A 25,844-nucleotide genomic window follows, 5' to 3' on the forward strand; every position below is an offset into this window, starting at 1 on the left:
ACGTCCAGAAAAGGCCTAAGATTCCATCATTCTCATTAGGCCAATTTCTACATATGTTAATATTCAAGGCTAGGGTTTCTTTGTGGAGGCAGAGCCATAGAATCCTCATGCAGTTGACCTGCCTGTGCTGAATGGTGTGAACAAAGTAGGGAGAGCATATTGCTCTTATAAGAGCCAAAAAGCTTCAGAGGCAACAAGAACAAATGCCAAGACAAAATCCTAGTTTTCAGGAGCAATAATTCAGACACCAGATTGAAGAGCCACCTAAATAGGCCACTAGGAGATATTTGTACCTCAAACTCCATTGACAAAACGGCTGCCTTTTCATTCTATAAATTTTCTAAAGTGCAGTACAGAATTAGCAATTAAAAGTCTCAAAGGGCAATGCTGTACAAACACTAGACTAAGCAGGCAGGTTGAGCATTTTAGGTCAATATATTCATACGGCATCAGAGTAAAGGAGAAAAAAAAGACAGAAAAAGACGGAGTGAGAAGGGTGCAGACAGATACAGAGCATGACAGAGTGAAAGTTTACAAGAAGGTTGTCATGGCTGTCTGTGACCCGTGTGATGTCCTATATGCTTGTTGGCTTCCAGGGCTTGCTGTCTGCCGCTCCTGTTTGCCCACCTGTACGGCAGGGATCTGTCCATGGTGAGCAAAGTGGAGATGACAGAGCCAGCGCTCAGAATGAGTGAAGGCGGCGCAGGATGCTGTGGGGACTAGCTGGCTATGGCTGCAGGATAAGGTAGGAGAGTAACGGAGACTGTTTTTTGCTCTGAAGGGTGTGCGTTTGTGTACTACAGAAAGAAGAGACAGGTGTGATCCCAGGCGACAGGACAGCATACTCGTACGTTTGTAGGCGTTCCGGAAATCTCCCTAATTTGCACTTTGCGACTCAGGGTCGCAAAAGTAGGAAGAGCTTCCTTCGAGCCGGAATCGAACCAGCGACCTAAGGATGCCTACACACGAGTTGGTCTACAGTCCTCCGCTCTACCAGCTGAGCTATCGAAGGAGAGCCAACAGTAAAGCTAGGTTATTACTCTTTGTGGAAACTACGGAGGTCGAGACACTGGAAGGCCCCAAGTCCAATATGTTTTAAGTTGTTTAGAAGCCCCATTCAACCGAGTCGTGCATGCGCCGGGGCTTGGGAGTGGCGTGGGGTCCCAATTACATTAGCGTTTCCCCTGCCCGCGCCGCTTTCCATGGAGGGGGCAGAGACAACCATCGTCAGTGACCAGAAAACAGGTAAGACGGTGACAGGAGGGGCTTTAGCGAAACAAATGCGTGTGTAGGGTAGGGGAGGACTTGCGGGAAAAGGAAAAGAGGAGAATCCACTGGAATGGGGCACCGGGGGGGAATTGGCAGAGTCGGGTGGAGGGCCCTCAAGGAGCGCCGCCTCTAAGCGCCTCGCCCCACACTTTACCAACGCTGCCCCCGCCCCTGTTCTGACGCATCCCCACCCCAATCAAGCAGATTTGATTTTAGATTACAATTCTTACAAAAGTAAGAGTTCACAAACAGTCCTACGTACTTCATACATTGAGCATCATATCAGGAGGCGCGTTTCAACTTTAAATGCTAACATTGATCAGCGGGTTCACATATATACAGTCCTTTGCTCCATTGTAAATTCCCACATCAGCCTATCGTTAAATGACATTTGAATCAATGTCATCACCGCTTGAATCATTTTTTCATGACTTGCTAAATTGTGATTTCTAATTCTATATTTCTTCCACATTTACTGGCTAGAAATACTCTCTAAAGAACTTTTACTCACCAACTGGAACTACTTGGTTATCTTAAATAAAATTCACATATAATACATAAGAATAATGCTTGATTCTTATCTATGAATTGCCAAATTTCAGAGTAAATAATTTGCTCTCTAGTTATTTCCACGGGTGATCAATATGTTTTCTCCCTGCATTTTAAAGATGCAGTGAGTATTCCTTTTAGTCATTAGTTTCTTCTGTATCCAGCCAATGGAAACTTTTTGTTGGTTCCTGCGAACTATTGAGCCAGTAGTTTGCAGAAACTTTTGTTTTCTTGCCAGCTCTTCTTGCTTTCTGCTCCAAACCTGAAATCAGCCACTTCTCTAAAAAGACTTGGTTCTTTTTAATCAAAATGATTTTTAGAGACTACAATATTTCAGTGATTTCATGAGAAAGTAGTAATTGCCTTTCCTCTGTAGATTATAGGAAAGGAATAATTACATGTCCTCACACTAGGGTATCAGTAACATATGTACCCAGCTAGATTGTGAGGTTCTCTTTCATCAATCATACACCTGTTATTAATCACAAATTTTCGTACCCACTTTTAATACATTGGAGAAATTTAAAGGGTGGATGTTTTTATTATTATTTAAACAAACACCAAACCATTGAGAGTGGTAGAATTCAAACTCATGAACCCCAAAACCCTGGAGTCAAAGCCTGGATCCTTCAACTACACCAGTTCATAGCTTAAGCCTTCCTAAATTACTTTCTTCAAATTTTGTAGACTACATAGAAGATCGTTGGATTGAGCGTTATTGCTTGAGAAAAGTTCTTTGCATTCTAGAAATTGAACTTCCTGAAGATTTGGCCTTGCCTTCTAGGTCCAAACTCAGTTCTTGGCAAATAACAGGCACCCACTGATTTGTCAAAGGGGCATATATCTTTTTTTTTTTTTAGCATTTTATTTTATTTTATTATTAGTTTCAGAAGGGGCATACATCTTGATCTACATCACCTCCTTCAAGCCTTGGAGAAGAGGGAGGTAAGAAGGGAAACCTCAGCTCCCCCATGACACCCATGCACCAAAACTTCAGCTCTTTACACAACTTGTTAGCATGATACTCGGAGATCTAGAAGGAGCTGTGAAGAGCCTTGGAGTAACCACGAGTGTAAGGCGAGCCTTGTATCTGCTCCCCTTCTTGCTCCCAGAACCTATGATTTTTATTTGGTAATGGGATAATAGCACCATACAAGTAGGCTGTTGGAAATGATCCTGTAGTAGAGAGAAGCAACTGTTGGAAAGAGTGTTCTTGGATGAGCAATCGAGAATGGTATCTAGTGCACAAGTAGAAGCAATAATGGCCTTAGGCAGGATCTGGGATAGGTCATCCACTGTAACAGGAGGCATAAAAGTGTTAGGTAGCTAGTCAGACATGAGCAACAGGGAGAACAAAGGAATAGAGGCCTAGTCTAAAGATCACCCAAAGAACACCCTAATTGTGGTAGAATTCTGAGTATGCACATGCGCACTAGGCAAAGTGATATAGCTGCCAGGTGTCAATCAACATGACCTCACTTGCCAGTCACCTAGGAATGCCTTTGGAACCACCCATCACAGGCCCAAATATAAGACAGACATACTCCCTTTTTGCCCTTCTGGGTTCTCTCTCTTTTTGGTCTTTTTGTGGCCTTTTTGCCCTTTTGTAGCCGTTTTGGTTACAGCTCTGGAACCACATGCCCCCTTGGGGCATATTTTGTTTTTCTCCATGTGTCTCCTTGGGGCATTCTTTGTTTTTCTAAAATATATTTTTAATAAAACTATTAAATCTCAATGACCTGTGATTCTTCACTGCAGTCATTTTAGGAAGAACGGAGGAAAAATGCTAACTACACATCTGCGCCCCTCATTATCCCTCTCCCTCTCCTCTACCATTGAGGCGACAGCAAACTCAGATTGGCCCCAAAGGTGACAAAGGTACTCAGATGCAGGTAGATGGTTACCTTGTAGAAGTTCTCTGGGGACTGCTTCTGTTCTCTTAATGAAACAGAAAGATAGGAGTGAGAATGTATGAGGAGGTATTGGCTGTTTTGAGGGCACATGAGAAGGGATGAAAGAGTAGTTTTTAAGAGTGGTACAGTGAAGGGAATGAGAAAAATTGTAAGATAGTCATGCAGATGCTCTTAAGATTACTGTCATGAATTTAAGTTGAGACTAGTTCAGCATCATTGTGTTTCTCTCCATGATAGCTCAGGTAGGTGAATGCAGGGGCTAAATGTTTTCTTTACATGTAGATTAGTTTTATTATGTGAGTCTGCCTAAGCAAAAGAGGGACAACCACACCCAGACCCCTAGATTGAGAAACCGGCCATGAACTTGAAGTTTCTCTTAATGCTTCTTTTAAGGACATGGGCCACCCTCCATTCTTTCACCACCTTCCAAAATGAGGTTTCTCCTCTTAACCCAAAGGTGCTCACTCCTTCACGACCTCCCCAAAGATACACTAAGAAAGGGACAACACTTAGATTCAACCTGGGTTGCAGTGGACACCGAATTCCACCCATTCGCTCTCCAGGACCCCCAAACAAGGTGATAGATCCAGAAGTACACTGTACTTACAGTTCAAGAGGTGAAAATGTGTACTAGTTCAGATTATGAGTCGAAACATTCTGGGCTCTCTGATAGCAGTGTGCAGGGCAATGAATGAATTTTCCAAGTTGGTTGTCAAGGGCCCTTAACTCAAGTCTACAGGAATTGAAACACCTCCCTCCTCCCCTGATATTGTCTTCTTGGTGAGTCGCATCTCCGGAAAGCCTCACTCAGACCCTCTCCTTCCTTCTCGCTTCCTGATAGAGGAAGACCCAGAGGGAGTGGGAGACGCTGCACTGGGAGACCGGAAATGGGGCATAGGAGTGGGGAGGCAGAATCGTCCCAGCTCAGACAGGACAATGGTGAGGACTCAAAGAGTCTGCTCTTACTGTCACTGATGTGCACCGGCGACCGTACAGACAGACAAGGGTCTATTTCTTGCCGAAGGAATTGCGCCTTGAAATTCTCTCAAAAACTGCCTGCAAAGCCTCTGAGTTCCCATTTATGATGGTGAAAAAAAATGTAAAAAACAAAACAAAACCTCCAAAACCCAAACGAACAACAACAAAAAAACCACTCCCTATTCCATACCAGCCCTTATATCAATCCTCCTGCCGTAGGTGACCTCCTTTTGAGGTCATGCCTGCCAACATCAGATCTTAAAACTTGTTTGTTCCCGTCCCCTACTTTCCTGGTGAACTTCGTCTTTGAAGACTTATTGAGACGTTACTAATTGGCAAAATTTTTCCGAGTGCTACATGGCCAGAAATATGGATCCACTAGACTTAAAAGGTCACTCGCACACTCAGCCCCAATATGCTGGCTTCTTAACGACATTCATCATCCTTTGAACTCAGTTCTGCAACTGGTAATAAGGAGGAACGCTGGCAGTGGTGGGATTCGAACCCACGCCCCCGAAGAGACTGGAGCCTTAATCCAGCGCCTTAGACCGCTCGGCCACACTACCAGAACGTGGCATCATCCTAACTCTCCTCATGCTCGAATACCATCTAAAAGGAATTGGATGAAGCGTTTAAGTGACAGCAAGATTTACTACAAAAGCTTACTTTTCCCCATCCGTTCTGGATTGTTCATCTTCCACCTCGGGCTTCAAAGGGAATATCTTAATGAGTGAACGAAATCTGTATCGCACTTTGGGCTGTGGGCCTTTTGCAGGTGTTGATTATGTTTTATTCTTGTTGGTTTCCTCTCAGTCTTGCCACAAATTTCTCAGAAAGATAAATGAAGGTCAAAGCCAATTAAGGCCACAAAAATCCTAGCTTCGAGGGAGCATGACTTATCAAATGGAGTTTCAGAGCTTTTACAAATGATTGAGCACCTACTCAGAGCTAGAATTTAACCAACAACCTAAAGATGCCAATGGAACTCTACAGTTCTCCTTTTTACCAGCTGAGATAGCAAAGTGTGCACACAGGCTCTACCAAATTATTTCTTCAGAGAAGGGGAAGCCCTTCACATGGTTTTACATTCTATTCATAAGACACTTGGTGATGTTTTCTTTCTGCTCTCAAAGAGAGAGAGAGAGCACATGTTAATGCCATTTGAATTTGATGGTTTAGGGGTCTCCCAGGTCATCTCAACATTGCAAATATACCCTCTGAGTCTGCTCTTGTTGCTCAGGGACTTTCCGAGGAAATGTCCAGGTAAACAGAGGGCAGCGCTCAAGTTTCCTGCTGACAAACTCTGCTTCTCCTGGGGGAAAAGCCTATCAAATAGCCCCACAAAGCTGTGCCCAGGACTCTGGAAGGTGCACCAACTCTAGGTCTTCCTCCTAGCCCAGTGATATAATGTGCTCATTTTTCCAAGAAAAATGTTTTGGTGAAGAGTGATAGGAGGAAGTTCTGCAGCTATACAGAGGCCAGACTAGGGCTTCTGATCCCTGCAGCTACTCTCTCCCATCAAGCAATTTTTACTATTAAAGAATAGTATGTCCTCCCTTACAAATAGCCTTCATATGATGGCTGACAACATTTTTCAAAAGAAAATTAAGGCTTGGTCAGGCTTTTAACCTGGCACATCACATCCAAAATAATAATAATGTCCCTAAGCAGTAGTTCTCAACCCTGGCTGATCATCAAAATCACGCATGGAACTTTTTAAAATTCTGATGTCTAGGCTGAACCCTAGACCAATGACACTGGAACTACTATGGGTTTTATCAGAGCATCGATATTTTGTCAAGTTTCCCAAGTGCAGCCAACATATCTTCCAGTGCCCAAAGAAATTCCAATAAGCCATTCTATTTCTTTTAAGAGCATCTTATTTGTCCTGCTTATCACTTCAAAACCTGCTTGGCTCAGTGGTGGTTTCTCTGTATGCCTGCTGTGACTCAGCCAAGAAAGGTCAGTGTGCGGTTAATGCCTGGATGGCAGTCACCAAAAGCTACTTGGGCTACCATTTCCAGAGAACAAACCACTACACACAAATTGGAAAGGATGGTGTACCAGAATAGAGTGAGGTTGTTCATAGATTAAAATGAGATACCACATATAGGAAGGGCTCTTCCTTAGTCCTTCTAGGTCCCTCTGTTTGTCACGCCATATACAAACATTAACTTAAAATGAATCATAAACCAAAAATAAAATATTTAGAATTAAATCTTTGTCAAGTTGTGTTGGGGAAAGATTTCTTAGATGCAACATCAAAAGTGTGATTCATAAAAGAAAAACATGCTTAATTATATTTCATCAAAATTAAGTCTCTCTGTCTTTCAAAAGACTCTGTTAAGAGACTGGAAAGACAAGCTACACATAGGAGATTAGTTGAACCCTCAGTTTTGCTTCCTATGGGGACATTTGACAATGCCTGAAGACATTTTTGGTTGTCACAACTGGGATAGTACTACTGGTATCTAGTGGATAAAGGCCAGAAATGCTGCTAAACACCTTATAATACACATGACGGACTCTCACAGTAAAAAATTCTCCAGTACAAAATATTAGTATTGTCAAGGTTCACTAGAGAAACAAGCCACATGAACAAATATCTCTTGCCTTTTTTAGGCCATGGGCCAGTCAGGTTCCATCACCACCTATTAAAATTAACCTGTGACTCTTTCTCAAAGCCTTGAGGAAGGGACAATGTCTAGATTAAAATCTAGGTGTGGTGGAGCCCAATACACCCTCTACGTACCAAAGGCCATGCACATGGGGCAGGAAAAGCACTGCCCTCAAAGGTCAGAAAGTGAAAATGTTCCTTAAAGAGCTCAAATTCAGACTTGGAACCCATCCTAAGACTCTTTGCGGGCTAGGTGGGAGTCAGAATGGTGTTCCTTGGCTTGCTCAAGTCTGGAAGGTGAGTCACTTCCCTGAGCTGGTGAGCAGTTGCCTTCCTTGATGATTCACTTCCTAATTAATCCTTCCTAATCTCCTTTACTGTCCTAATGGTGGGCTTGGAGGAAGAGACAAGAGAGAGGGCAGGTGACAGAGGGGGTGCCTTTGTTGTGGGTAGATCAGAGGCAGGTGGAGAAATTAGAGAACCTCCTTTGAGAAACGCAGTAGGGGTCTGAGAGACAGCAGCAGGGACCACAGGGATAGTTTTGGTGTTCTGTGTTACTGCCCCAATTTGTTCTTCAACTCTGTGTGTGTCTGTCCGAATTTTTCCAAGTTAACACTTAGGAGAAAATGATGAGACCAAGGCTCACTTCACTCCTTGCTCCCCTCCATGCCCCACTTTACAAGACACGCCATACATTTTCAAGATTCCAATACTCTCTTACCTCTTCTCCCTTGATTTAAAGGCCCCAGCTTAAATGTCATCTCTTTAGCAAGGCCTTATGGGATCCCTTCCGAACCAAAGGCAAAAACCGAAGGAGCGGGTGTTTTAGTGGTCTGAGTATCACACTGACCTGTGAGCATCTTGAGGGGAAGCTATGAACCATTCATTCACTGGTCTCATTTCCCCAATCCAATTCTCAGTGTTCAGAAAATTCAGATATTAGTATACCCCTTGCCTGGGTTTTCAGAATGTTTAACCGGAGTGAGGACACCAGCAGTGATCCCTTGGTTAAGAAACAAAACCCTAGCAACGGTAGCATTCAAACCTACATCTTCTGAGAGATTAGAGCATAAGTCCACCACTTTAGACCACTTTGCCATACTATAAAACCCATTAACACAATTCTATCTATGATTACTAATTGTACCTTTCTTTCCCTTTTTTCAGCATCTTCAGTATTTCTCACCCAAAACCCCGACTCTAAATATCAACAAAGAACACTAAATAAGTTATTCCCTCCCTCTTCCGCTCTACTAGGACTCGAATCTATCCGCTCACCCTGAACAGCTCTTCTTACTCCAGGAGAGATCTTCGAAACAAACTATCCACTCCAGAAGCAAAGCCCTTGGGATCTAAAACATAATAGCTCCCGGGAGGCAGGAGTCGTGTCAGCTTTGTCTGACGTCCAGTTAGCACCCGACAGTTTATTTATTAATGGAACGGACCAGTGAACCCCTTGATTTAGACTCCAGATTGCTAGAGGGTGGTGGTGATGGTCATGGTGGTGGTGATGCAGTAAAGAGCAAAGGCATCTTTCCCTAACAATCTCACGCCGCGACTTCAGTTCTTTGCTAATTTTTGAGTTGGATACTTTTCCATTATGAAGCCAGGAGAGGAGTCTTTGAGTCTCCAGAAGGCGTAGACCTTTCATTAAAGAACCAAGAAAATATTTTCTCTCCTAGTTCCCTTTTGCTCTCTGAGACCCAACAGGCAGGTAACAGGCGCTAATCCATGACCTCTCCTGGTCCAGGCCTAAGCAGAGTCTGCAGTCCTCCTCCCCTAATTCTGCGTGCCTTTCAGATTGGATCTGTTCCTGCTGCCAGAAACCTCTGGTCCCTTTCTTTGAAACATAAATCTGCATCTCACAGTGAGGGTCCCTTTCCCCTAAGCAGTTGCAGACAAGCAGATGCCAGGTGGAGGCTACTGTTACTGGCAACTGTGGAAGGAGATGGCGGGAGACACCTCCACCCACTTTCCCTAGAAAAGGAGCCCAGATTTTGAGCCTAGGCTGACGTTCCAATGCCAGAGAACTTGGCATGCTTCGCTCCCCATCCTCCCCTGCTACCCAAGCCTACAGGCCTCAGGTCAGAAGCCTGGAAGCGGGCCCCAATAGGGAAGAAAAATGGATTCACACTGCCATTCTGCTTGACATAAGGAAGAGTAGCCATACCTCAGTTTGAGCCACACCTTAAACGTTAGAGCTTCTGTCTTAGGGTCCACCATAGTCAGATTTCCATGGTTCCTACGTGAAAAGGAACTCTTGCTTCTGATTACAAAGAAGTGGAAATCACAGAACAGCCAATATCCTGAAATATGTCTCCTTTGCTAGTGTGTGGCAGAGGATTTAACTCATAACTATTGCCTTGACTTGCGGAGAAAAACAGATGACTCTCTCAACAATAGTCTGGAGGATGTTTGGGCCAGTTTTCTACCTACCAAGTGTTATGGGAGAGTTTGGGGCCTCCAATGATCAGCCTCTTATCTTATTCCTCGAGAAAGACTTAAAGGGCAAGACAAACAGCAAGCAGGAAAGCACAAGCTTTGTCTGGTTGAAAAGTGGTACTGAAGTAGCCTCCTTGTCTCTTCCCACTAGACAGGAAGCTCAGTTTCTCTCCCCACTCCTTTCTTCTTTATGGTGTTTTGGGAACTTGTCATGGCATCAGATGTATGACAGGAGCTGCAGAATTTGCAATGCAGATGATATTATAATGATATTATAATTAGCCAACGGTCATGCTTTAGCCAAAGATGGTGTCTAAGCTGGAAAAGACTGGTTTTGGCTTATCTCCCTTGCTGGGGCTAAAACAGGAGGAGGTCTGAAGAAAGGCTTAATTTTTTTTTTTCGTTTTATAAATGGTCAGTATACATTAAAGGGTAACAGAACAATAACCAGGAAGAAATATGTGGAGGGGTAGGAGGGGTTCCTGCCTCACAAGGGCAGAAATTGTGGTTCCCCGGTGACATTCTATCATACCCTGCATTTGATAAAATTAAGAATATTTGAGGGCAAATTTCCACCAAGAGGCTTTAAACAAGGAAGTTTTATATGTTCATGTTCTATGTTTTGCTCTCTCTTACAAATGTAAGTCAAACCATTATGCTGTACATCTTAAACTTATATAGCAATGTCTGTCAATTATATCTCAAAACTGGAAAAAAATTTGGCCTAGTAGTTTTGAAAAAGAATCAGATTGAACTTCTAGAACCGAAAATTACAATTTATAATTACAATTGACTCAGTGGGTAGATTTAACAGCTGATTAAACATAGCTGTAGAGAGAATTAATGGATTATGGGTAAGAACGTGTAATCCAGAATGCAACATGGAAAGACGAAAAGTCAGAAAATACGGAAGAGAGATTCAAAGAAATGGAGGACAGGGTGTGAAGGTATAATATATGATTAATTTCAGTTTTTTATAAATGGAGAACGAAAAATAGAGCAAAAACAACATTTAAAAAGAATTTTCCAGAATTGGAGGGGACAAAAATCTACAGATTTAAGAAATCTCATACCCAAGAATCTGACACCTAAACCATTGGTAAAACCTGGTATTTCTCTCTAAGATCCTGTTTTACACTTCTAAAATGAAATTTCCCTTGGATGCATCTGATTGGTGGAACCTAAGTCACATGTCTACTCCCAGCTGCCATTTGGGAAAGCAAATTTTCTAGGACAGACTCACTTACAATATGTGAAATTACCAAATGTAAGGAGAATGTTTAAAAAATGTTAGACACCCACTCATATGACAAATGCATGCAACAAGGCTATTCAGAAAGCTCGTATTCATGCCTCTGCTGTTTTTCCTTTGTACACTTTTCCTTAAAGAGCACGTAACTCAGAGGTTCTAACTCAATGGATGATCTATGTAATTTGAGCTAACTTTGACCTACCAATCTATGGAACTCTAGACACAAGAGTATTCTATTGTACAATTCCCATAAACTCCTCCATCCTTACCACAAATTCCGCCTACCTAAATCCTAGCACCCCTCTGTCCTCTCCAGATACCTATGTTTCCTTTAGACCTTTTTTTCTGCAGCTATCATCTTGCTTCTTCAAGGTATGATATTTGAGAGTCCTCCCTGACTCTTCCTTCTTTATTGTCTCTTATTTTCTCTCTATTCACATCTAACTTCAGTAGAATCTGTCTTCACTGTATCTCTTTCATTCATTTTTTCCTTTCCAGTCCATAGCTGTTACCCTCTTGCAGCCTTATGTTTGAGCATTTGCACCATGGCCAATCTCTGGTGTTCCCTTGACTTTAGTTTCTCTTCTCTTCAGTTCATTCTGCAGACCCATGCCTAGTGAGTTTCCATTATCAATTTTTAAAAGGGCATAACTTGATATTTCTCCAAAGAGGAAATACAGATGGTGAAATAGATATATAAAAAGATGCTAAAGATCACTAATAATCAGAGAAATGCAAACTAAAACCACAATGAGATATTACCTCACACCTGTCAGAATGGCTACCATTGATGAAGCAAAAAACAAGTGCTGGTGAAGATGTGGAGAAAAAGGACCCCTCACACACTGTTGGTGGAATTGCGAATTGGTACAGCCACTATGGAAAACAGTCTGGAGGTTCCTCAAAAAATTAAAAATGGATCTACTTTTTGACCCAGTAATTGCACTTCTGGGTATTTATCCAAAGAAAACCAATACACAAATCTGTAAAAACCTGTGCACCCCTATGTTCACAGCAGCGCTATTCACAATAACCAAGATATGGAAACAACCTAAATGTCCGTCAATAGACAATTGGATAAAGAAGTTGTGGTACATATATACAATAAAATATTACTCAGCCATAAAAAAAAATGAAATCCTATCATTTGCAATGATGTAGATAGACCAAGAGGTTATTATGCTGAGAAAAATAAGTCAGAGAGAAAGATAAATACTATATGATTTCACTTATATGCAGAATCTAAGGAACAAAAAGAACGAACTAATCGAAAATAGACTCATAAATACAGAGGACAATTTGGTAACAGCCAGAGCAGAGGGGGGTTGGAGGACAGGAGAAAGGGGTGAAGGGTTAAAGAAGCACAAATTAGTAGAGATCGTCCAGGGGATGTTGAGCACAGTATAGGGAATGCAGTCAGCAGTATTGTAAAGGCTATGTGTAGAGTTAGATTGGTGTTAATCAGGAGGATCGTTTCATAGACCATATAAATGTCTAACCAATGTACTGTATACTTGAAACTAATAATAAAATAAAAGAACATAACTTCATTCCAGAAATCTCTGTCTCTTACTAACCTGTTTTAGCTTCCCTCACTTTCAGGAGGCGGGGTATCTCCCCTAGCTAGTGCTCTGCCTTGGCCCCTTAAGTGCTTGCCTTTCTCTGAAACTTTGCTCATAACTTTTCTTCTACCAGAGATCACTCCGCCCTCAAACCTGTGTAAATCTTAACCTTCCTTTAAAGTGCTGCTCAAGCTCATCCCCTCCTGAAGGCCTGCATCTCTGGTGGTTTACTCTGTAAATTCGTGAACCTTGGCATTGTCCGCCGCCCCTTCATACCTGGCACAGCTACCTTTGTTCTCCTTCGTGAAAACTAAAGTTCTTTCATTCCACAAAACCATGACAGTGACTTCAAGGTAAAGACCATATCTGGATGCCTTGTTCCTAGTGCAGAGCCTAGCACAAAGTTGGAATTCAGTGTTTGCTGAATAAAGGGATGAATTAAATAGCGGAGTTAATAATGAATGCCTGCTCTGGCGCTGAGACACACAACCTGTGAGAAAGAGCCCTAAGTCTAAGAAACTTAAGGCGGGCAACGGTTGCAGGTCGGCGGATGTCCTCAGTCAAGGAGAAAAGCGAGTGCAGATGTCTCAGTTTCAGCCAAGAGATCTAGGGGCAGGGGGCAGAGTCTTTCATTGTCTTAGACTGTATTGGGTTAGGCAGATTTCTCTAGTCTTAAAATAGTGGTGGTCTCTGTTACTGACCACCACGCTGCTCTATCCCCAGCAAGAATCTGCAGACTGAATTCCAATAATTGGGAAACAGATCGAAGAAACATTCAAATTTTGTTTGCTATCAAAATTCGGAAGCTCTAATAAAAGCCCAGCATAAAAACATTCCTTTTTACAAAAGAACGAGAGGCTGAAGTCTAAGGCCCTATAGCTCAGGGGTTAGAGCACTGGTCTTGTAAACCAGGGGTCGCGAGTTCAAATCTCGCTGGGGCCTAGCTAGTAATTCTTATTTCAATTTCTTCTTACCCATCGATTCCTTGTCTCCGGCAACTTTGACCCTTGTGGAAATCTGGTTCAGTATATCTTCTCGCCGCCCTCCAGACCTCCCGAATAAACACCGCTGAGCAGAACCGCTACCTCTCAGGTTCCTACGCTACCGCGTAAGTACTGTTTTGCTGCCTTGCCTGGGTTGTGGCAGAACCCATTACACCACGCGGAAAGCCCTGCTGGCGTGTGCGGACTTACGCGCTGCGAGAACCGCGAGGGCGGCTGGAACCCAAGCGGGGATGAGGGCGGCTGGAACCCAAGCGGGGATGAGGGCGGTGGGAGAAGAGAATAGGAGAGAGCCCTCAACAGCCGCTCTGGGCAGGCTTGCATTCCGGAACAAGGGCCTCCTGGCTGTGTCAGCCGTCCGGGTTAGGCTTGCGGGAGAATGCAGGCAGTCTGGCGAGGTGTCATGATTCAGTGGGCTTTCCAACACTTCAGAATTTCAGCGGAGAATATTCAGGTCGAGACTTGGGTCACTAAATTTGTTATTGACCCAAAGAAACTGTGCCTTCCTCTTTGGAAAACCTTAAAATATTTTCATCAAAAGTCAGTTCTTACAGAAACACTGGGCTTACCCGTCTATATACTCAGTTCCACATCCTCTGCGTCCCGGAGTCTGCGGACGTGTGAACCGAAGAGAGCTGCAGCTGGTCTGTGCTGATGCGCCTGGGTTCAGAGGTGAGTGCAGGAAGTGAGGAAAATAGGGGAGGCCCAGGCCGGAGCCCCGAGGCCCGCGCCCATTTCCCTGACTAGAAGTTGCACGGTCAGAATTGTGTGTCCCATCGCCCCAGGCCCTAGTTCTCTGACGCCCGAGGGGCCGCTCTACTCTAGACACACATCATGCCAGGGAGGTCCCGGGCCCGCGCGCTACGTGAAGATCCCTTTCAGCGAACATATCCCTCACCCTCCGCGGGCGGCCTCGGGATTCACGGGCTCTAGAGGCGCCTGTAAAGAGCCTTCAGTGAAACAGGAGAACCCAACTCTAGAAGGGTTGTCCCCAGAACTGAGGATGTAGGACGTTCTCACAAGATAGTTATATCGCTGTGTCCGCCCACCAGTAACCAGAAGACCTTCCCCCAACCACCTCTGTTTTACAATGTTCTCTGAGTAGGAGATTCCAGAAAGCAAGTTTCAGTGCTCCCTTCGATAGCTCAGCTGGTAGAGCGGAGGACTGTAGCATCTTCCTATGTTGTCATCCTTAGGTCGCTGGTTCGATTCCGGCTCGAAGGACGAGCTGACATTTTTGGGCTGCCTCTGCGCCACGTTTCTTTCGTTCTTCAGCATTTGGAGTCCCTTTCTTCAGACCTTACTGCAGTCCTCCCAAAAAACTTGGCTTAGTCGCTGGAACTTGAACTTCGCGCATCTCATCTGGCTAATAACAGTGAGGAGTGACATATAACAACCAGCTGGAAAGTTTCTGATTTTCCTCTAAGATGTTCTTTCTTTTTGCTTCTGGTTGATCTTAGGTTGCTGCCTGAGGTCCAAAAGTCTGAGACCCAAGGCCACCCGCAGGTACACCTGCGGCCCTTGGGACTAATTTGCGGAACAAATCTCTTAACTGTGACCTTCAGCCTGAGTGTCTGACCCCATTCTATACACACATCCAAGTAGAAATAGGTCCTTTTAATTTACTTAGCTGCTAGTCTATTTTTATAGTTCCATGAAAAGATTTTGAGCTGGAACAGGAATAAGGGACAGAATTTGACGTGAACTGGAGAGAGAATTCCAGACCGAGGAAACAATTAAAGCAAAGATGGGGAGATGGAAAACTTGATGTTCATACAGGGAAACAGCGAGGGGACTGGAACATCTCAACACGCGCATCCGACCGACTCTGGCTCCCCGTATTTTGATGCCCACAAGTCCTTGCCTAGGATTTAATGCTCCTGCGAGGTAGTAGCAGAGCGACAGATACAGTTCCCGTGTGTCTGTCCTGGAGCTCAGGACCGTACAGCCTTGGAACCGAGCCTCGCTCGGGCCCTCGGGCTCCAACCCAGTTCCCTCCAGACTCGAGCTCGTAGCTAGAGCCGTCTTGGGCGGGGCTCAGTGGAACTCAGAAAAGTGGCCTAAAGTCTGAAAAGCTGTGTCTCCTCAACCCATCTGGCATCTGAAAGAGTCCAGGACGTGGATCAGGGAGAATATGCTAGACTAGGGCCAGAATCAGATGTAAAACGATGAAAATGGGAGGGAAAACTAAGCGAAGCAAAAGGTAACTTTCACAACAAAGAACAAAACTCCGGAGTAGCCTGGCAGCCAAATACCGATGAGAAAAAAAAACTCAGAGGAAACAGCGGCGCTTTGTCTTCCCTATGGCTCGTTGGTCTAGGGGTATGATTCTCGCTTTGGGTGCGAGAGGTCCCGGGTTCAAATCCCGGACGAGCCCAAGCTTTTTAAATTTCCTCTCCCTACTTTGGAGAACTACTGAAAAACAGTTCTGTCCTGTACAAACTTTCTCGTGTTCCGCACTGTTCTGCAAAAGATACACTAAATGAACACGTGGCAGATGAGGCTGATGACCTGTGCGGGACGAAAATGCCTGGCTTCCTGGACTTCCCTGGAAGCAGAGCCTGCGTGGAGCCTGGCTCCTGGGAGCAGGGAAGGTTGTTTGCGTTCTGCTGCCCCTGCAGTCCGTGTTTTCGAGGACTTTGCATCTCGGACTCAGACCTCCAGGCGCTCTCCCCGCCCAAGCAGGGAACCTCCCCACTGAGCCTGGGGCGGGGGCTGCTGTGGCGCCTCCTCCCAAGAAAAGTCCAGACGCGAGGGGCCTCCTTCGAGAAACAGAGCGCGGTCCCAACTACCAGGGGCTCGCCAGCCAACCTTCCTCACCTCGCTGCACCCCCATCCCATCCGTGTACACACACAAACGCTCGCTGACCCCACGCAGATCCAAAGCAGAAATCAAAACATACCAGTTCCTCATCGTCATAGAAAGGAGGAAGAAGCGGGTGAGAAATAAAAACGTCTCTTTTCACTGTCCTGCCCGTTTCTGCAGCTTTGTTTCTAGGCCCGGGTGAGTTCACACTTCTGCTCCTCCTTCTCCTCCCTGTCGGTAGCTTTGCCAGGGGCATTTTGGTCGGGAGAGCCCCTTCTTAGCATAAGCCTTGTGGGGCTCCTCCGGGAGGAGTTTTGGGGACCGAACTGGAGGAACTGAGGCATGTGAAGGAAGGTAAAAGTGCAGTTCTTGTAGTTAGAGATTCTACGTTCCCACCCTATGAACAGAGGCGGCAATATGAATGCCTATTGCCTAGAACGTGGGCTTCAAGGAGACGATTGCGTTGGCGAAACCAAGGGCGGCCCGGGGAGGCCTGCACTTGATCAAACTAAGGATTCTTTGTTTGGCACCCAGGTTGATTACCAGATTTATGAAGCAAGCTTTACCTCGGTTTTTTTGCAAGCAAAACTGACATGGAGACTGGTGTTTTGGTTTTCTGTTTGCTCACCCTTGTCTCCTCACCCTTAGCCAACCCTCACTCACTGCTGTGAAATTCTTGGAGCCACTGTCGACAGCCTCTTCTTTAAGCTTTCTTACTGGAGCATTCTTCCTCAACTTTATTACTATGAGAAGCACATCAAATGATAACAGCACATGGACATAACAGGACATCTTTACTCAGGAAGGACAGTAAAAACAGTTTCAGCACCATTCTGGAGACTAGGGAAATCTCAAATGAGCCAAGACCTTCCCTCTGTGTCATCAAGAACCTTAAAATGAAGTCATAAATGTAATCACTAGAAACCCAAGTGACATAATTATCAAAACAGCACATGGCCAACTTCCCAGAAGCAGCCTCAGGTATTCAAAGAGCTACTTAACTACACAGCTACTAACTAGTTAGTCAGTGCAGAAAGATACTTTATTTCAAGCAACTTTTTTACAGATAAAGGGGCAGTAAAATATTTTTGGAATTTATGGAAATAGTCAAAGTACTTTTCCCTTAAACGGCAAATTAGCCTTGGTTTTCTAGAAATTACTAGTATAGAGTATGAAAGCTGTGTAGTGTTGTATTGGAAAGCTTCCAGTTCTAGGAACACTAGATGTTCTTTGGGCAATACATGTTCTCTTTTTGTTCCTCAGTTTCCTCATCTGTAAAATGAGTTAACAGATGGACTTCGAGGTACCTCTCTTTTTCATTCTATGACTGCATGGAGTGGTCAGGTATTGTAAAAGAACTCTCATTAAAAAAAGAAGAAGAAGAAAGCATGCCAGGAAAAGAGGAATGGCTCTGACTGCTGTCGAAAGTGCAGATGCCAGGTTTGAGCAGGTGAAGGTAAGAGGCTTGTCAAGTTATTGTTGGAAGCATTTACCAGTATAATTCATAAAGTAGGTGGCTAAGAAAGTGGACCAAAGCAGGCCAGCGAAATCCCTCTTTAGGAGTTTTTATTATACTATATTCGAACGAAGAGCAATCTCTGTAAATAGTTATTCACAGAATACCTTGAAATATCTGGGAAAGAGAGAATGGGCACAAAGCCCAGAGTTTGTTGAAAAGCAAAATGATTAATTTTATCTGTTTGGAAATATTGAGATGTTAGCAGATCTTTGTTCCCATTCTCCCTCTATCAATATTGTCTCTCCTTCCTGGAGATGGAGGCATGATCCTTCTTTTTTATATGAGCTTGATCCTCTTTTAACTATTCTTTTACTTAATAAGTTTCATGCTTATAGGCCTAAAATACATAAGAGTTATAAAGGAAATTACAGATTAACCCCTTCCCTCCATCACCTAATTTTAAAATTAGCCTGAAGGACAGAATTAAACATGTACTTTGCATAAGGAAGGAAAGTATACCAACACTAGAATCCTTAGAAGAGAACCCATGCTTCTTGTGTTTATGTGCAGGGAATCTATTGGCTTGAAGAAGAGACAAAGAAAAACATTTCAGAAGAAGGGGACTAACTTTCAAGTTCAAGCTATCAGAACATTTTTGAAATATGTTTTTCAATTGGCAGTTGCTTCACACCTATTAAAATCACTGACAAAAATATAATTTTCATTAATCATAGACTATAATTCCTTGTATTTTGAAAAACAAATGAGTAAGCATTTAGATGCATTTTAATGAAATCATAAATCTTTCCCCTTAAGCCTGTTTCATGATAAACTCATTGTGCCAAGCTGAAAATAAAAACAATTAGTCTACGTCCATGCCACCCTGAACAAGCCCGATCCTGTCCGATCTTGGAAGCTAAGCAGGGTAGGGCCTGGTTAGAACTTGGATGGGAGACCACCTAGGAAGACCAGGTGCTGTAGGCATAAAAAATAAAAAAAAAAAAATAAGGGATTGTAAGCTGACAAGGTCCTTGCTTTCTGTGAGGTCAACCAAGGGTTGCCTCCCCTAAAAAACAAAACAAAACAAAACAATTAGAATGAAAGTAAGTAGCCATTCACTATTCACCTGACTCTGCATTGTCAAAGTTGTAGGCAGATTGAGAATTCTCCCAAGGCTGTCCAATGAAATCCTAGAGGCAAAGATGGGATGCAGCTGTGTTCAGAAGCTGGTGACTGCTCCCCAGGACCACTTCATAACTCTAAAATCAAAGGCTGATCTTTGCTTTTGTGGCAGTGATGCTTGAACTGGTGTTTCAGAGCCATGGGACTCTGTGTGTGTGTGTGTGTGTGTGTGTGTGTGTGTGTGTGTGTGTGTGTGTGTGTGTAATGTTGAGTGGGGTACTTTATCTCTGCTTTTAGCTGATGTATCAGAGAAGGGTTGTGTTGATCAAATCATCCTGATCCCTACAGGCTGTGCGAGTTGACTACTGCTCCCTTCTTATGCGACTGCTGAGGCAATCAGGGTGTTGCAGTGGCCCTGGCAGCTGTCTTCCCTAATAAATGACTGGTTGATAACTTTTTAGAACTCATTTCTTTAGTGTCTCTTTAAAAAGTGATATGTGATTAATTTAAAATAGGCACCACTCTCAAATAGCTGGTCTGCCCACAAAAGGAAGGTAAGCATTTGGGCACTCTGCTAGATGCCAATAGAGGTCCCACTCTAAGGGCCCCATGTCCTGTTACTTCTCTTGCTCCTGAAAGATTTTGAACTTTGGTGTTTGGCAGAACAAATGGTTAGAGACGTGCCTGTCCCTTCCTTTCCAGAAACTTCAGTAACCGCGAGGCACCAGGTACAGAGAGAAAGGCAGTTTGTGGCAGTTTGCTTGGTCCTCTTCTCACTACCCCCAGCTTTTTTCCTTTTAGCTCAATATTTGGTTGGGGATGCAGGAAAGAAGGGAGAAGACAGAGGTAACAAGAAAAGCTCAGGCAGGACTGTGTCCCAACATAAGTGAAAAGCAGGTAAAGTTTGTCCTTTTTCAGGTTCTCCATGCTGCCCACTTTTCTTCTTCCTTAAATCCTGAGGCCCTTCCAGTTACCAAAAACTATTCTTACGATATGCTCTAGAGCGCATGCCCAAGAACGTGTAACTCATTGACGGCTATTCAAAGAATTAATCTCTCCTAGAGATTTTTGCATTGGAATGGGGACCAATACCTCAGAAATGAAGGTATTTCGATGGGCTCTCAGGATTTATCAGTAAGGTAGAAGCAGAGCTTTCCTGGAACTTTTGGAAGCCTTCTTGTTTTACCTGAGAATCAGGCCTGCCTTGTTTGGTAACTGCTACCAAACCCAGCTGTGTCAATGAACCTTCAGAGAAGCCGAGAGAGATTGCACGGTTGTGGTGTCCAAAGTGAGATCAGAGAGTGCATTCCTAGACCAGGAGGGATAACAAAAAGAACTTGGTGGCTTGGAGCCAGTCTCTGTTTTAGAAACTAAGATTGTAGAGATGAGTAAGATAATTATTCTTCTCTCAAAGGATTCTATCTAATGGAGAGTTTAGATAGAAAGGATTCTATCTAAAGGAGATTAATTAACCATTAAAGGAGTGATGATTATCAGTGTTTCAGCATGGTGGAGATAATCAGTTTTGCACTTGCTACAAGGAACAGAAGATCCAGTACTCAGGGTTAATCTCTTTGATGATTAGGATGAAAGGAAGGAGAAGCCCAGGAAATACAGCAAGAATATTTCTGAAGGTTAGTAGCTGGGAGATTGAGGTCAGGGGCAGGCTACTAATAGCTGTCACATTACCCTTTTTAGAAGTGCTTTCCTGGTTCTGTGAAATCTATGGAATAACCTACTTATTGGCATGGCATCCTTTCGTGAAACCAAATTATGTGTGTAAATAGAAAGTACAATGAAGAGCCTCCTGCTGGGAGATCCCATTTACTCTGGGCTTCTTCCAAGGCAGTTCTTGGAGTTGGCACATAGATCGGAAACAACATCTTCTGGATCTAGGTCATTGCATGTGAACAATGAAACCTTGGTCCTGTCGTGGGCAGTTGTAAGAACCACAGACATCAGAAAAAAAGCAGCTTTGGGACAAAGGGCCATGTTTATCAATATCAAACTTTGCTTCCCAGAACAAATCTCTAATCCTTTCCAGTGGCTTAATATTTGACCCAGTCATGCCCAGGGAAGTAGTGAATGACTGACTCTCCTTGTTTCTCTAAGAGCAGTGTGCTTCATTTTCACATCTCTGCCAGGATCGGGGATCTTTGGAATTAGTCTCCCCAACCAGTTCATTTGATCACTCTAAATCAGAACCAGAGGGGCCTCTAGGTTCAGACAACTGGAACCCATCTCCAGGAACAAACAGCCAGAAGCTGCCTTCAGTCGGAAGACAATTTCCAGATTTTTGTAAGATCCTTACCCCTGGGTAATCTATCATTCTGTTTATCTTTATATACTATTTCTAGCCATCTGTCCATTTCAGTGAAACATTTTCTTCCCCTTTAAAGCCTCCGGGTGCAAACTCATGAATTAAAGAGAAAAGGCATCAGATTCTAAAATTTAAAATGAAAACAGATTTCTTTGGAGATAGCCTATATGTGGATAAAGGGAAATTAGTGAGACTGGGAGCAAGTGGAGGTTTAGGAGAGATTCCTGAATTGTGATAAAATCTCCGAAGATCTGGGGAAGCCATTTGCTGAAGGGCATGTGAAGCCCCCTCCCCACCCCACTCCCATACAGACATTTTGATAGAACAAGGAAAGAAACAGAAAGTATGCTTTTAGCTCTGTTTTCTTCCAAACTTCCCTACTAATTTTTTTCTCCTTAAAAAAGTTTGATTGCTCTTTGAGAGCAAAGTGGAACACATCCCAAGATCAAAAGAAGGTACATTGGCAGGTCAAATGGAAGAAAGAAGGAAAGGAGATAAATGGAGGAATATGCATTGGGTGTTATGCTTTCGCTTTGGAGGATATCACCCTAGTATATATAAAAGTGTGAAGCTACATTTATAGAAATTATAACCACAGTTACTCATCATAGACTGTCAAGCTAACTCCCTGGTGTGTAAAATTGGACGGATCTCTTGAATACAAAACATTACCGATGGAGACAAGAAGAGAATATTAATTCTCGTGAAGACTAAGGGATCGGTTTGAGACAGAGGATAAAGTTAGTCTGTGGAGAGTGCACTGTAAGCTGACAAGGTCCTTGCAGTCTACAAGGGCAGCCAAGGGTTGCCTTGCCTCGCCAAATTCTTTCTGAGAAGAAGGAAGTACAAATGAAGCCGTAGGCAGAAAAACAAGCTGAAGGTCATGACAGGATGTGGCTTTGGGAAAGCAGAAGAAAGTGTTGCTTTGCCTAAGGAAAACTGCTTATGCCAGCAATTGTATGTTCTTGTATAAAAGCAACTTGCAAAAATAAAACTACGCCACTGCTCCATCATCCTTGGACAGTGGACCTCCTAATCCCAACTTTCTGTCTTTTCTTAATCTCCCACCCTTACCACTCAGGTATTTCTCCCGAGCTGCGCTGGACACGGCAGGTGGCGCCTGAACAGGGACCTGAGTACGGGAAGACGGGAAGACGCGCGAAAGGGGTAAATGAGGAGACTCCCTTGGGGAAGTAGATATATAATCAGGAGTAAAACATGGGACAGCAGGAGTCAAAGGACCGATACATTTATGTACAAATGCTTAAGACTATGCTTAGAGCTAGAGGCCGTAAAGTGAAAGGAGAGCAATTAACTGAGTTTTTAAATTTTGTGCAAGAAACTTGTCCTTGCTTCCCAGAGGAAGGAACTGTAAATAGACCTGGGAGAGGACTGGGAAGCAATTACAAGGGCGCTATACCTCTGAAGGGCCCGATACGATCCCCATTACCACATTTTCTCTATGGTCTCTAATAAGGAATTGTCTTGATACCACCCAAGAGGATCAGAGACTCCTGGGGGCAGATGGTGAAGAGTTGTTTGCTGCACTGCAAAGGACTTTGGAGGGGCATGAGGACCTTCATACTCCTCCACTGCCTTCTGCTCCTCCACCACCATTGCCTCCTGAGTATGAGCAAGAAACAGAGAGGGAGGCTCGCAGAGATCAGCAGGCTAGGGGAGGAGAGGACACTCAGGAATGTACTTTAACCCGCTGAGTTGGCACCCGCAGGGAAGTTACAAATACTGATGATGGGAAATATGAGTATGTGCATAATCTCTGATCTATATTTGTCTGTGTTATATGTAATATGGTGGTTCAGTTAAGAATTCTAATTACGATGGAAAGGAAAATGTATGTTTTTGGTAACAGAAGGTATAAAGTATAGAGATTTATTTTAAAGAAAATTAAAAGAAAGGTGTTTGTCTTAAAGTTTGTTATTTCTAAATGAGTGAAAAGAGGCAAACTGAAGGAATGAGGAAAGTAGTAGAAGGTTTGTGAAGAGAAATCCTGAGAGGAAATTTTACATGATTAAGCTAAAAAAGATTGGAAATTTAAGTGTCAAAAGTAAACTAATGCAAAATTAAAGTTGTATTTTAATGTTTCTTAGACTATTTCCATAACATCTCAGCTACTGATGTTATGGAAAAGTTTTCTGCTTAATCAAAGTAATTTCTGTGTTTTATGTTGCCTTAACCAGTTTTCTGAGATTTTTAGAGAATATAATAACATTAGCCCAAAATCTGAAGGCCAGACACTCCTAGCCATACATTTCATGACTCGGTCTGTACCTAATATTCAAAGGAAGTTCCCAAAGTTGGGGCCTAAACTCCAACCCCGCAGGCTGCCTTGGTGCCAGTGGTCTTTAAGGTGTCCAATAATTGGAACTGGGCAGAGAAGGAAGCGAAGTACAAAAAGGGCGCACATTTTAGCTGCCATAATACAGGGACTATCGTGAGGTGACCCTAGGCAATAAAAACCTTGCAGGCCTGGAGGGCCTTGATCTTCGTTGACCATGAGTGGCATTGTCGGGACTGAGGCATAATCAATGTGCAAACTGCAGAAGGAAGGGCACTGGAAGGGCGAGTGTCCATCCAGCCCTAGACCTTATAAGCGCCTCACATAGCAAGACTCTCATGAAGGGGCTGCTCTCTCCTCCAACAACAGAGGCCCAAGCACTTGCAAACTCCAGTCCTGGAAAAATCCACCATGATCACAACAGTAGAACCTCAAGTCACCCTTGACATGGCAGGAAGGAAAAACTGAATTTTTACTAGATACTAGAGCTACCTACTCTGTCCTGACCCATCCCATAGGCATCTCTCTACAATGCTAACTGCACAGTGACAGGAATAAATAGCCCTCAAGGCAAACAAAAAGGGCCCTACCAAGTTTTGTTACATTTCCAACTACTGTCAACTTACAAGGAATCAACAATAGGTACATTTATCTCGAATTAAACCAATTTCCTATGAGTCTTCACAGGTACACTGGCAGGTCAAAGGGAAGAAAGAAGGAAAAGAGATAAAGGGAGGAATCTGCATTGGGTGTTATGCTTTCACTTTTGAAGATATCATCCTAGTATTTATAAAAGTGTGAAACTACATTTATAGAAATTATAACCACAGTTACTCATCATAGACTGTCAAGCTAACTCCCTGGTGTGTAAAATTGGACAGATCTCTTGAATACAAAACACTGCCAGTGGAGACAAGAGAATATTAATTCTTGTGAAGACTAAGGGATCGATTTGAGGTAGAGGATAAAGTTAGTCTAAAGAACAGTTGGGACAAATTCCACTGATAAAATTCCACTAACTGACAGTTCTGTGCTTGGGTATGGCAAAATATGTGCAAATGAGTTTGACCACTAGGTGTGAGGCTGTGCACACTCGGCCTAGGCAGATTCGCTTCTTACCACAAGTAATCTATCTTGTACTTGTTTTCTTCCAATACCATTTTACCTCTTTTGGGAAATTAAGAATTGAATATATGAGCGAGGATGTTGTGAATGGGTGAGCAGATGTTAGATACTGGTGGTCACTGTATGTACTGGCTGGGATTTGGTTTCTGGATGTTTTAGGGAGTTGAGATTACAAAAAGCCTGGCAGTGTTTTGTATTCAAGAGATCCGACCAAAATTTAGCTGAGTTGTTACAGAATGAATGTGCAAATTCTGCAGATTAGAAACAAAGATTCTCCTTTACCTCTCCAGACTGGGATGTAAGGCCTTTAACCTCCAACCAACAAGTGGCTTTGTAGGATGTGAAGCCCCTGTGTAGCGTCAGTCCAGTGCCTTAACTCGAGGTGTTCTGTGAACTTGGCTTGCACACTGAACCTTAAGGAATGATGCATCTCAGTGAGATTGGGCCACAGGTCATCCTATCATCTATTTCTTCCACCTGGTACTTTGTGCCACTGTCTACACTTATACAAACTTGCCTCTGTAACTCCACGGTCACTCTACTTTTGCTAAAGAAACTAGAATACATTCTCTTATGCTTAATGAGAACCACGGAATTTTCAGGTTTTAGAGTTAGCAACTTTCTCATTTTATAGATGAACAAATTTAGGCCTGAAAGGAAAATGAAGTCAATCATTAAAAAAAAAAAAAATTGTTGAGGGTGTACTATGAGGCAGGCACTGTGATTCAAGGTGTATAATATGGGCTCTGCCCTTCTGTAGCTTGTACACCAGTAATAAACAGGTAATTGTTAGTCCAAGAGTACGTAAATAAAAGCTTGGAGATGGAACCCATGAAAACTAACAAAAGGTATATCTTTATTTTGCTATATCCTTGTGGGCACATCTATAGCTTTGTGACTTTTGCTTTGACACATATCCAGTGGGGTGGCCTTGGTCTTCATATCTAAAGCATGAAGTATTTGAACAGATTTTAGACAGGCCTGCCAGCTCAGATTCCCTTCTGTGAACAACAATATCCTCACAACCTGTATAGCATTGGTACCTCCTACAAGGACCCAGTGTCTCCACCACAGCACAGAAGACATTGGCAACATTTCTATCCACCACTGCCACCTAATGACTCTTTTGGGTG

The 25,844-nt window shown here is 43.4% G+C and overlaps 2 protein-coding genes, 5 non-coding genes and 1 pseudogene across 8 annotated transcripts in view; 6 read left to right on the plus strand and 2 right to left on the minus strand.

The window, feature by feature from the left end:
* Positions 1–921: 921 nt before the first annotated feature.
* TRNAY-GUA (transfer RNA tyrosine (anticodon GUA)) lies at positions 922–1,012 on the minus strand. Its single transcript is given in 2 exon segments — positions 922–957; positions 976–1,012. It is a non-coding gene; the product is annotated as a tRNA-Tyr (tRNA).
* A 4,181-nt stretch (positions 1,013–5,193) lies between these two features.
* TRNAL-AAG (transfer RNA leucine (anticodon AAG)) lies at positions 5,194–5,275 on the minus strand. Its single transcript has one exon. It is a non-coding gene; the product is annotated as a tRNA-Leu (tRNA).
* Positions 5,276–13,451: 8,176 nt separating this feature from the next.
* On the plus strand, positions 13,452–13,524 carry TRNAT-UGU (transfer RNA threonine (anticodon UGU)). The gene has a single exon. It is a non-coding gene; the product is annotated as a tRNA-Thr (tRNA).
* Positions 13,525–14,717: 1,193 nt separating this feature from the next.
* TRNAY-GUA (transfer RNA tyrosine (anticodon GUA)) lies at positions 14,718–14,807 on the plus strand. Its single transcript is given in 2 exon segments — positions 14,718–14,754; positions 14,772–14,807. It is a non-coding gene; the product is annotated as a tRNA-Tyr (tRNA).
* A 1,081-nt stretch (positions 14,808–15,888) lies between these two features.
* Positions 15,889–15,960, plus strand: TRNAP-UGG (transfer RNA proline (anticodon UGG)). Its single transcript has one exon. It is a non-coding gene; the product is annotated as a tRNA-Pro (tRNA).
* Positions 15,961–17,690: 1,730 nt separating this feature from the next.
* Positions 17,691–25,844, plus strand: part of ANG (angiogenin) — an 11,297-nt gene continuing 3,143 nt past the window's right edge. The window contains exons 1-3 of one of the 2 annotated variants that reach the window (XM_039869817.1): positions 17,691–17,845; positions 21,115–21,268; positions 22,372–22,457. In XM_039869817.1, coding sequence (XP_039725751.1) covers positions 17,795–17,845; positions 21,115–21,268; positions 22,372–22,457 — 291 coding nt within the window. In that variant the 5' untranslated portion in view covers positions 17,691–17,794. Of the gene's footprint in view, positions 17,846–21,114; positions 21,269–22,371; positions 22,458–22,823; positions 22,825–25,844 lie in introns of both variants that reach the window. The other variant, XM_039869818.1, reaches the window with a different exon arrangement.
* LOC120608116 (uncharacterized) lies at positions 18,714–18,832 on the plus strand (annotated as a pseudogene).
* The window catches only part of RNASE4 (ribonuclease A family member 4), a 14,633-nt gene continuing 11,160 nt past the window's right edge, over positions 22,372–25,844 (plus strand). The window contains 1 exon segment of the mRNA XM_039869823.1: positions 22,372–22,457. The gene's annotated coding sequence lies outside the window, so the exon portion shown is untranslated.

Source organism: Pteropus medius, unplaced genomic scaffold, assembly GCF_902729225.1.
Source record: "Pteropus medius unplaced genomic scaffold, Ma_sr-lr_union100, whole genome shotgun sequence".
Lineage (NCBI taxonomy): Eukaryota > Metazoa > Chordata > Mammalia > Chiroptera > Pteropodidae > Pteropus > Pteropus medius.